This window comes from Alternaria hordeiaustralica, assembly GCF_023758085.1.
Source record: "Alternaria hordeiaustralica strain BMP 2776 chromosome Unknown scaffold_4, whole genome shotgun sequence".
Classification (NCBI taxonomy): domain Eukaryota; kingdom Fungi; phylum Ascomycota; class Dothideomycetes; order Pleosporales; family Pleosporaceae; genus Alternaria; species Alternaria hordeiaustralica.
The window spans coordinates 211,226-222,767 of NW_026056776.1; the positions used below are offsets into that span (position 1 = coordinate 211,226).

At 51.6% G+C, this 11,542-nt stretch overlaps 4 protein-coding genes across 4 annotated transcripts; 1 reads left to right on the forward strand and 3 right to left on the reverse strand.

The window, feature by feature from the left end:
• Positions 1-694: 694 nt before the first annotated feature.
• On the reverse strand, positions 695-1,923 carry J4E84_002891 (uncharacterized protein; the record flags this gene model as incomplete). Its single annotated transcript, XM_049385509.1, has 2 exons — positions 695-1,745; positions 1,916-1,923. The coding sequence occupies 2 exons, from the start codon at positions 1,921-1,923 to the stop codon at positions 695-697; spliced, it is 1,059 nt and encodes a 352-aa protein (XP_049246386.1).
• A 2,029-nt stretch (positions 1,924-3,952) lies between these two features.
• Positions 3,953-5,729, reverse strand: CCT8 (T-complex protein 1 subunit theta; the record flags this gene model as incomplete). The annotated part of the gene is made up of 3 exons (XM_049385510.1): positions 3,953-5,190; positions 5,241-5,611; positions 5,671-5,729. The coding sequence occupies 3 exons, from the start codon at positions 5,727-5,729 to the stop codon at positions 3,953-3,955; spliced, it is 1,668 nt and encodes a 555-aa protein (XP_049246387.1).
• A 666-nt stretch (positions 5,730-6,395) lies between these two features.
• Positions 6,396-7,596, forward strand: J4E84_002893 (uncharacterized protein; the record flags this gene model as incomplete). The annotated part of the gene is made up of 2 exons (XM_049385511.1): positions 6,396-7,247; positions 7,300-7,596. 2 exons carry the CDS (start codon positions 6,396-6,398, stop codon positions 7,594-7,596), a joined length of 1,149 nt encoding a protein of 382 aa, XP_049246388.1.
• A 298-nt stretch (positions 7,597-7,894) lies between these two features.
• Positions 7,895-8,690, reverse strand: J4E84_002894 (uncharacterized protein; the record flags this gene model as incomplete). Its single annotated transcript, XM_049385512.1, has 2 exons — positions 7,895-8,161; positions 8,223-8,690. 2 exons carry the CDS (start codon positions 8,688-8,690, stop codon positions 7,895-7,897), a joined length of 735 nt encoding a protein of 244 aa, XP_049246389.1.
• Between the last annotated feature and the right edge of the window lie 2,852 nt (positions 8,691-11,542).

The following is an 11,542-nucleotide window of genomic DNA, read 5'->3' on the forward strand; positions in this document are numbered from 1 at the left end:
GGGTCGCAGTCTGTCGCAGTTCCGACGTGACGATGTTATGGACGAGGAAGGGGTCTAGACATGTCGGGGCAAGTCTGATCCAAACGGCTGGAGTCGGTGTTGAGTTCTGCGGTTGCCTGGTGGGTATGTTTGTTGTTATGAATGGCGTGCCATGGCAAACGTGACGTGCAAACACGCAATGAAGGGCCACGATAACAATGCGAGAATGAGTGGGTCGTGGGAGTACGTTCGATCCGTCGTTGATCCGTAGAAGAGTATGGAATGAGTTGGTACCGAAGGCTGGGTGCAATCGGTCCACGCTAGCGACATGAGCAGTCGCGGTGGTGGCGCGCCACTTTCCTCCCTACATGGCCATTGCAACGGCATGGAAACAATGGCCCACTGCGACCGACGTGAAGAAGGCACCACCGGTGTCTCACGTCTTAGGCAATCGTTGTTCCGTTTCTTTTGTGTGGTAAGGTGCTTTCGAACAACCAGTCATTAGGGCCCATCAAACACAAGCAGAGATCAACAAACATCACGCATATCGCTGTTTGCAGGCACCGGAAGCAATTTGATTGTCATGTTCGCCTGTCAGGACGCCCCTTTCGACTCCTGTAATAAGATAGATACGATATAAACCCTCCATGCGCCTGTCCACGCACCAACGCCGATAAACATGTTGACTGTGCAAATGATTCCACAAGCATCAGAATCATGCGGAGTGCAGTGCCTCCAGATCAAAGATACCTTCGTCGATGTTGGGTTCGTATTTGTGTTCCATGTTCTCCATATCGAGATAATCGTACGCGTTGTTGAGACATAAGCTTGGAAGCGATAGGGCTGTTTGTGTGTGATTTTGCGCTTCGAAGCTGGGGTGGATTGCGGATAGCGATTCCGAACTTTCATCCAAACTAAATCCCGAGTTCAAAACGGGATCTGAAAGGTATGGTGTCCGTTGAGCGGGGTTTCTTGTTTCAACACGAGGGTAAGAAGTGATGCCGTGGTCGCCGAGAGAGTAGCTGTACGTCGGAGACGAACTGACATTCGCATTCGATGGAGCGTACCCGTGATAAGCGCTACCAGCGTGTGGCTGAAGAATCGGGGCGGGTGGTAGACTAGAGCATGCAACGTCCTGCAGCGACGTGACTCCATCTGTAGAAATAGTCGACAAAGGCTGTGATCTGATGTTCCATTCCTGGTTGTTGTTGGTTGAAAATGGGTCCGCGTTGAAGACTTGTTCGAATGACCAGGGGTCTGCAGCCGCTGGTGCGTACGCATCGAGATTTGTGCTGATTTTGTTGGCAAGCCTAGGGCTTTGACCGCAGTAGCCCTCGTCATCCGTGGTCGTTCGGAAGGAATACTCGTGGGACACGGGCGGTGATAGGGGTGTGTGTATGGTCGCGCTCGTTGGAGGATTCGTCATGGTATCCACTGCCGAATCGACTGATTTCGATCTTGCAGAGTGACGTTCCTGTACGAACCTGCGCGCAAAATCGAGGACCCCGTCTCGAAAGGCTTTCTCTCCCATTGTTCGGCGACCCGCAACGCTCACAAGCTCGGAGAGTAGTCCATCATACTGGTCACGATCTTCGTTGGCGTAAGGCAAAGGTATGGAATCTTCGGCCTCTTCGGGAAATAAGCGGCGGTAAACCAATCTCCACTTCTCCTCTAGTGTCCTCAGATTACGGTATTCTCCATTCTTAAAGTTGAAATCGGCATTGAGGCGTTCCAGCGATAACCCGTGTACCTGTTTTAAATGATCTCTGCTGTGTGTTAGAACCCAAGCCGGTGAAGAGTGCTGATTTTGAACGCAGACATACTTCAACTTGGCAAGCTCAAGATATCCCTTCCCTTTGCACGATGATAACTGGTGCGCCTTCGGATCATGCTTGTGAAATGGGCAGCTCACACGGATCTCCCCCTCTATACCTACCTCGCCATGGTCGCTAGCGCCATCGTCCTCTTGCATGGAGAAGTTGAATTTATCGAGAGCACCATCCACTGGGAACCTGGGGTGGGTCCTGGTTGAAGCGGACCTTTTCCAACCCTTCTGAACCCCACTGGCGTTGCGAATGGGCGTGACCGAATTCATTGCCTTCCTTCTAGTCGCCGGAAGTCTGATTGAACCCTTAGGACCAAGGGCCGCATTTTGCTGCGGAAGGGAATATCGCATGGTGATTTCTGTGGATGCGTAAGAGGGAGCTTCTATAGAATGTTAGCTTTAAGCGCATAGAAGAGATTGGAGATTGCATACCAGGCAATCTATATCGGTCAGTCGGTTTCTCTATACGCTTGAAGGCGTTCAAGAGTGCTGACTTTGTTTGCCAGAGATGATAATATCTCGCTGCCGGTCAACAAGCGAGATACTACCACCTCGTGACGAGCAGATGATAATATTCAAAAAGAATACTATCAAATGATATGTAACATTGATGTGGCGACAACGTGATAACGATGTATCGACGAGGTCATTGATAGATCTTTGAAAGATCAAATAACATTGAGTGAACGACGAGTTCAGCAGAAGACACGACTGGTACCTCTCATCTCAAGTTCCAATCAATGCATTATGCATGCAGATCGATAAACACAGAGACGACTGGACCCATCGTAGTGGCTGCTGAACGTCCTAGACTGACAGATCGACAAGTATGCCGTTCTCATCGCGATCCTCAATGGAGGTTCAAGCGGAATGATGTCTAAGTCTAGATAATCTTGAGATTATAGTCGTTCCATTGGAGTAACAATAAGTGACAAATAATTTTTAACACCAAAAGACCTGCACCGTGAGGCGTAGGGGTTGAGACCGGCTTTGGGGAGATGTGGTGGTGTGGAGATGGGAGATGGGGGTATGTAGATATGTGGATATGTGGTGATGGGGGATGGTGTAGGTAGGGAACTCACAGCGAGATATTGTAGAGCGATGAATGGAATATTGTGCTCGGCAAGATGGCGTTGATGATGTTCTCGACTATCGAACAGTTAGTAAAACAGGGCTACTTAGATTTGAAGACCATATCACAGTTTACGACCTGCGCATTGAGCGAAATGCTCAGTAGATGTGTTCGGTATTGACGCGTGTAGGTTGATCAAGTGAAGAGCGATATGTGGAAAATCACAAGAAATGTGGCGTACCGGTGGATCAAGGCGAAAGGGGCGGCTTTTTATACTTCGCCAGACGCCAAGCGATTCGGCACTTCCGTGGAAATTATGCTTATAGAAGAATACTGGAAGAACAAAGAGGAAAGCGATCTGTCGCGTTCACCCAGCATCCTGCTGCATCATTGTCGCGGATCATGCCTCTGTCGGGCCAAGCGCGAAACACGGACCGCGTGATCTATGGAAGCAGCGGGAGTGGGAGCTGGGTGCCGATGCATCATGCATCTCGGGTAGCAACGTCTGCTGTTCATGCCAACCAGGCCCTGGGCAAGTCTGCAGTAAGGGTTGACATAGCTGTAATGCTAGAGCAAGAATCGATAAACTCTGCATGCTCTTGGCTGAAGGATTGCGTTCAGAATCAACGAGGGGTAGATAAGGCCGCTTCCGCGGCGAGGATTGATTGGACTGCTACTGCAAGTTTCCAGCTAGACCAGGATCAAAGTAAGACCACACAAGGACCGTATGTGAGCTCAGAACTGAGCTGAAGAAGAAAAACAAACCTCATGTTCGTAATCCAATGAAAGCCAACGGACCAACATCCTGGCACGAGCTCTGGGTTTTGGTAGCTTGGGTCGAAGAGACATCATGTTAGAGACAACCCCACGAGTGCCCGAGAAGCCGGACAAATGATCACATCAGCTCCATAGTTGGTCGGGTTCGCTCAGAAGCATTCGGTAGTTCCATACCATGATATACGTGACACGTGAACAGCCGAAACCCGGTGAGGTAGAACGAAGATATCATTCGTCTGGTGCTTCAATAGCGTCTAGTCGATGTCATTATACACTACCCCTCATACCGGCAACGGAGTTTAATCATCTTGGTCCCAGTTGCCCGGCTGCGCCTTTCCAGGCATCTTGGGTCCACCAGCTTGCCTTGCGACAATGATCTGGTCGACACTGAGAACCGTCCTCGCAGCCTCGGTAGCGAGCTTAATGGCCCACATCTTGCTGACCCAGAGATCGAGAATGCCTTCTTCCTTGGCATCGAGTGTACCGGTGTTGTCGTCGTTCTCAATATCGACACCGACAGTCCACTCGTCGTCTTTCCTGCCTTTCTGTGCAGCGTGTGCGACGTACAGCTTGGCGAGAACCTCAGTTGCGTCCAGACCGGCTGACTCTGCGAGAGTTCGTGGAATGACCTCGAAAGCTTCAGCGTACTTGCGGATAGAGTATTGCGCCAGACCGGATGTCTTGTCCGCAATGGCCTTGATCTTCTCAACAAGCTGCATCTCTGTTGCTCCAGCACCTGGGACCAGTCGAGGATCACGGGTGATGGCCTTGACCACGTTGACACCGTCGTCAATCGCCCGCTCAACGTCGTCGAGGTGGTTCTGAGTAGCGCCGCGTAGAACCAGAGTCGCGGTCCGTGTCTGCTCATTCTCCTGTCTGAATACTGTGACGCGGTCACCGCCAATTTCCAGTGTCTCGACGACGTCGATAGTACCCATCTCATCTGGCATAGGTGCACCGAGACGAGCGAGCGGCGTAGCACCGACTACCCTGCATAACCGTCGAAGCTCGAATTTGGAGAGAACCTTGATGACGAGGATGTTGTAGCGGTTGAGGTAGTGGAGGGCCAGCTCTCCGATGGTCGAGCCAGCAACGACGACCCTCATACCGGAGTCGTGGAGCTCCTTGATGACCTGCTCCACCTGCTGCTCCTCGCCCTTTGTGAAGTCCATCATCTCCTTTGCGTTGTGCAATAGTACCGTGCCCTTGGTCTCAGTCTGGGAAATGTCGATAGGACATGAGAAGACTCCGACCTTGGCCTTTGTCGCCTTTGTGACAGTACCGTCTGGCTGTCTTGCGAAGACCATGCCCTTGACGACCTTGCTCTGCTCCAGGGCACCACCCATGATCTTTACTACGCGGACGTTGTCGACATTGAAGTTGACGGGGTTCTTGGGGAGGACGGCGAGGACGGCTTCGGCGACAAGGTCAGCGAGGAAGTCTTCGCTGCCCGACTGCTTGGCTGCGACTACGGTGCGGATAGCTTTGCTGAGTTCTTGCTGCGAGCGGATGTCTTCGACTTTGTCGCATACCAGCTCTGCGATAGATTAGCCTCCATTCAGCTGCCACTTCACGTGCGTAACATACCCTCCAGTGTCTGCAGAGCCGCAAGCTGTGCCTTCTCGTAACCCAAGACAATGTCACTTGTCTTCAGGCCCATCCGTATTAACTCCTCCGCCTTCTTCAGCAGCTCGCCGGCCAGGACGATGACCAGATTTGTCGCATCACCCATCTCTGCCTCTTGTTGCTGGCTGGCCATGACGAGAAGCTTCGCCGCAGGGTGTACAACCTCGAGTTCTCGCAGTATCGTCGCCGCGTCTGAGGTAAGGATCATTTTCTGAAGGTGGTTTATGACGATCTTGTTGCGTCCATAGGGCCCGAGAGAGGTCTGAACGGTCTGGGCAATCGTCCGGCAGGCGTCGATGTTGCGAATAACAGCGCCATCTTCGGCGTCGTAGCTGTTGCGGGGTGGTTAGCTGGTTGTTTACTGTGATTGCGGGGTTGCAAAGGGCCATACTTCTGGTAACCCTGCTTGAATAAGCCGGCGTTAGGAGCGTTGGGTATCGTGAGAGACATGTTGGCGGCGTGTGAGGGGTATCAGGGTTGTGGTGGTGTGCCTGCGTCTAAGCTCTGCGCGGCGAGAACGCGTCCAGTCCCAAATTTCGATGCCAAGACTTGGAGATCGGGGGAAGGAAACACCGATAATGCACCTTCAACTGTCCCGGGAGTAAGGTATCAGATGTGATATATTGAGATGATGTGTACAGCTACGCTACGTCACTTGGGTCTTTAATCGTGCGCCCTCTCGGGAGTTGGAACGGGGGCAAAGGCGCGTGAAGTTATCAGCCGCCAACGTTATTCTGCCGATAGTTACGGTACACCTAAGACCGCTCTGCTTGAAAGCATACATAGACGCATGCAACGCATGAGCCAGCGGATAAGCTGACTGTTGTGCCGTTTTAAACATAACATCGTCACATAGATAAGCATGCAAGCGTATAAGGTCCTTGAGCGCGTAAGAATGTAAGCAAAATCTATCTAGCCGTACACCTTAGGATTTGTGAAGGTACCGCTAGCGAAAAAGACTGCTCGACTCCCTCTAGGCACCGTTAAATGACCAGGATCTCATGACAGTGCGAGTATGCTGGGGATAAGGATAGGTGCCGTAGAGAAGAAGAGATGGTGTTCGCGCCGAAGAAAAGTTAACTCGGAATATCTGCTTAGGTAATGCCGCTAGACCCAATGCACCTCCGCTCCCCGAACTTTTCTGAGATCTCGAGATGGCAGCGGCTGCATCGAGATACCGCGGAGGGCACTGGGAGAAATGAACGCCGGACAGCAGACAACGAGGCGATTGGCCTCAAGAGCCGGTATGGGATGCAATTGGGGCTAGAGGCAACTGGAGCGCTGACGAACGAAGGTCAATCAATATGTCGCTCATGTAGAGACACCGTCGCCCGCACATATGCATCCGCTGCCGCCGCCGCCGTCCAAACCGAGGACCAAGTCGCCCAACACATTCCTCCCGTTGCCCAGGTATCGCCGTCAACATCCCACGCCGTCAACGCAGGTGTCGTCCTGTCCCGCCCCCCGCAAATAACACGCGACCTCCACCCTTTCGAAGCGGCCTTTTTCCTGTACCAACGACGATTGAACGAACGACTTGCGCTGCCCTTTACAAGATACTTCTACGTAAAGAAGCGAACACCTGCAGACCTAGAATGGAAACGGAAAATGAAGCAACGGCTGACCCCCGCCCGCGACATCGGACGATACCAAGGCTACGGAGACGAAGCATGGAATGACGAGCTCCTCGTAGGAGCACAAGAGAGCGAATTTGAACACCAGGTTGGCAAGCTGATCGAGGACGCTGAGCAATCTGGCCTGGAGGACGCATCGGACACCACTGGCGCAAAGAAGATGGAGCGCGAGCCCGTAGAGAAGCCAATGCCGAGGATAACAGAAGCGGATCAGAAAAACGACACAAAGAGCTTGAATCGCGCGCTTCAGAGAACGCTATATCTGCTTGTTAAGAATAAGGAGGGGCAATGGCAGTTCCCACAGGATCGCTTGAAGGAGGAGAATCTGCACGGCGTACGCAATACCACATCCTACGGATATCTACTGAGACGCTAACAACTACCAGGCAGCGAGTCGTATCATCACACACACCGGTGGCATCAACATGAACACTTGGCTGGTCGGCCACGTGCCAATTGGTCATCACCAAGTGGACTACCGCGAACCCAAGCCCACGGGCGATCTCAAGGAGTACGGCTCGAAGACCTTCTTCCTGAAGGCGCGCATCATGGCCGGCCAGGTCAACCTCAAGGAGAACAAGCTTGGTCTTCAAGACTTCAAGTGGCTAGCCAAGGACGAATTGCAGAAGGAGGTAGACGGCAGCTACTGGCGGCAGATCAAGAACATGTTGGCAGAGCGATGATTGATATGTACGACCAATGTATTCTAGCGCTGTATACTGAACGCGTGTAGCTCATGATATTCCCAATAGCATCATGCAAAGTAATCGTGATAAATGCCACGCCGAGATCGCTGGTCAACGATGAAAACTCACTGATGGTGAACTTCACATCAGCATGTTTGAAAACAGGAAGGATGCTGAAAACACGACTGATATTCTTTGAACACATCGATCATCCAAAACGCGAATAACTTTTCCCCTGCGGCCATTGTAAATCTTGCCCCTCTCATCTCCAAGCATAGCTCTCATCTTGTAACCCTTATGCGCACTTCTCCCAATCATAACTGAACCCCTGCTGCGCGCCATAATATTGGTCACCAAGCACCTCGCTGTACGAATGCTCACTATCTACAACACCCTTCTGACCCTCCTTGCCTTGTACCCACATCTCAGTGCGGAAAGTGAACGTACCACTTCCGCAATTAGGCTGAGGAATGAGCTCGGGTGGGTAACTGATGTTGGAGTAGTGCTCTTGAGCATACGGGCCAGATGAAGCAGGACCAGTCAGGTCAATGGTATCGGCGACCTGTCGGAAGAGTCAGGACATGGTCTGATTGCTGGAGGGTTCAGTATCATGGACAACGTACCTCCGTTCTTCCAACCCCTTCGCCCACGTAGTAAGCAAAGTCCCAGTAGACCTGCACTCCCTCATCAAGCTCGTACGTCATGATGCCCTTTGTACCGTTCTTGTGCAGCCTCAGCTTGTAGTCTTCTGCCTCAGCAGTCTTATCGAAATCCTTGTACTCCTTGTATGCCAGCGTCGTCTCGCACCATGTATGGCGGGGGCCGGCCTCGAGATCGACACGCATCCATGGGTATGCGATGTACCAGTAGTAGATCTCGCTGCCATCGACGGTGTTAGAGCCAAAGGTTGGGCGCGTGGTGCGCGAGACTGTGCCGTTTTTGCCGGAGTCTGGACAGCCTGGGCCGCGGATGGAGGAGATGGTGAACGACCAGTTGGGTGGGAGAATACGAAGGGGGTCGACGGAGGGCGAAGGGTGCGCGAAGGTGGTCGCGAGGCTGAGAAGAGTGGTGGCAGTGGTCGTATACCTCATCGTGAATGCGGTAAGCAGAGCTCAGGTAGATGACTAGTTGAGATTGAATCTGTTGTTTCGTGAGGAGATGCTCGTTCTCTCGAGTCCTTCAGGTAGACTTTATATGTGTCAGTGTAATCTTTCGCGTCTGTATAAGGACGTGTACTCTGGGTAAAGCTATCATCATGGCATACAGACAACAACTTCGGTAATCACCCGCACGTCCAATTAGCACTTAACCCCACATCGTCATGGGAATGATTTTAGATTGCTATAGAAGCAGAATCAGCGGTATGCCATGCCAGTATAGCGATCGCAATATCGAGGCGAAGTCTGGTGATGTTGCTCGACGTTTATGAAGGCTGGAGGAGTATAAGTGAGGGGAGATGAAGTCAGGCGGCAGTCGCCCAAAGTGTAATTGACTGCTTCCTGTTCGCGGCTGCATGCTGCGCTGAGCGGATATCCGGGGTGTACAAGGCCGATGTCCTTTGATCGCGCATATGCAGAGTTAATCGCGTTCATATGAGGTTGTTCCGTCAATATAAGGTTAAACGGAGCCGTGTGGGGAAACCTGGAAAGGGAGGGTATGCAGCCGCTTGTTAAGGTGCTGACGCTGTGCAGCACCGGCCGTGTCCGTCAGCAACATGAAACACAACGAATGAAGGGACGTCAATAAGGTGACGGTTTCCATATCCGTAAACTGATACGTCAGTCTTTAGCCTATAGTGATTGTTGTACGTGAGGAAATACGAATGTGTTGAGTGCGTGTCACCATGGCTGGTTGCTCCGGAAAGATGTGACAGCATTTCGGAGAGTTGTTGCCATCCGGGATTCGTCCAGAAATCTGATCCTTCGTATGTATTAGCGCTTGGCGAAATGAGAGAATATGTGAAGCGAGAGCTTCGACAGAAATGGGTTAAGAGTGCGCTATCGATGTCAAGTATTGTTGCTACTATACGAAAGGATATCAATTACAGAAAGCTACTAATCAAAGCTTGAAATTGAAGTACTTCTCAGTCACTGAAAAGTCAGGGGCAACCCCGATGCAGTGTTGAGGTCCGATAGTGAAGACCCGTGAACCCAATTCCACCATATCGGCATTGCTTGACCTGTTTCTCGAACATCGGGGTGATAGGAGAAGGCCAGCGTTTCGAACGATCAATTGCTATCATGCTGAGCAAGCTCTTGTCAAAGCGGTATGGAGACGGGAATGCTGATGTAGCGTTCTCATCGGTTTGCTGCGTGAACCCTAGTGATAGTAAGAGGCTTGCGGCCCTTGACTTGGAAAAATCGCAATACGACCACAGCAAGTGTTCCTACCGGTTTGATGTGATGCGGTCTAGTACTCGATTCGAGCCTTTCTGCGTAAGGTGTTGATGGTCACCGCCAAAACGGCCCGAAAAGGCAGTACGATACGCTAGCGTAGTCGATGCAGGCCAGAACCAAACCCGATTGGCGCTCGATGCGAGACCACCAGGTCTGCCGATTCTCCATATAGCTTCGTCGGCAAGGCCCCAGACTTGTGCGTCATGTTCCGAAGATCAGAGTGACGTCTGAAGCGCGACAAGGGTTCCGCGTATGTGCTGCTCTAGTTGTAGCTGTGCCTCTCTGGTACAGCATGGGATACGTCGTCTAGCGAGAAGCCCTAGAGTGATTGCATGGATAATCGTGTAGCATTGTGAAGACATCCGACTAGTATCATCAATGTGACTTCCCACTCCAGACATTGACCAATTCATCTAGTATCGAGACCGACGGAAACTTGCTTATGCTCAAGACGGATCTGAGAATCTCCAGTATCTCCGCTTGTCGATCTGGTGTCTCCATACAGAGTGCCGCTGATGTCAAGTCAGTAATCTGTACATATACGAAGAGCTGGTATAGATACCTGCATAGATAGCCTGGAAGCTGACAAAGGCCGAAGGGGAGTTTTGCGATTGCTGCGCCAAAGCAATCCCACATATTGTCGACGTGCTTTCGCGAAGGAGCTTGAAGCGAGTTTGATACGTGTTGAGACCTCCTGTCGTTGGCTGGTTGAGAATCATAATTATTCGCGCAAAGTGGTAGGTCTGGATAGCAGCGGCATGTGCAGGAGGGTGTATCCATATCGGCGTCGGCTTCGCGTCAAGGGTCGAACTTGGAGAAGATGCGGTGGGTCCAGTCTCCACAGGTATGGGCTCGAAGCTTGATGGAAGGAGACTTTTCCATGCATCTAGCATCCGTAGTAGTGTTTCTCCTGCTTCAATGTAGCCAGCTATGTCTCCTTGCTTCGGCGCTGCAGCGAACTGGACACATTTTGCGGCGATATATATGATGCGTGTCGCCAGTCCTTCCGACGTGAGTTCCACCATTGGTACCTTGGGCTGATGTATTGTCAGTGCTGGTCGTCCAGTACGGAAAGCTGCCCAGATGTCTTGCCGCAGCCAAGCCCACCAAACTGCACGTTGCAGACTATCGGGAGACTCGCCGCTTGCGCCTGCGTTCTTTTGTATCCAAAAAGCTCCCCTCAGATGACGATCCCAATTGCTGTGATCGGGATTACCAGCTGTACCAAACATTTCTACGAATTGGTACATATAATTAGTACCTTTCGCACACGTTATCTGCATGGAAATATTGCTTACCATATGTCGAGATCATTGTAGCAGTGACCAATATTTCGCGAGAGTTGGTATATGACTGATGCCATATATTCTGCGACAGATACTGCAGTGTCTCATAGTACAGTTGTTCGGCAGCCCTTCGTGGAGTGGACGATGCGCTAGAAGACGAAGCGGGCGTACCGGGTTGAACCTGAGAAGCAGCCTCATTGCCGACATCCTGATCCTGGGATAGGGCCATATGACAAGCACCGACTGCCAACAAGGACTTGA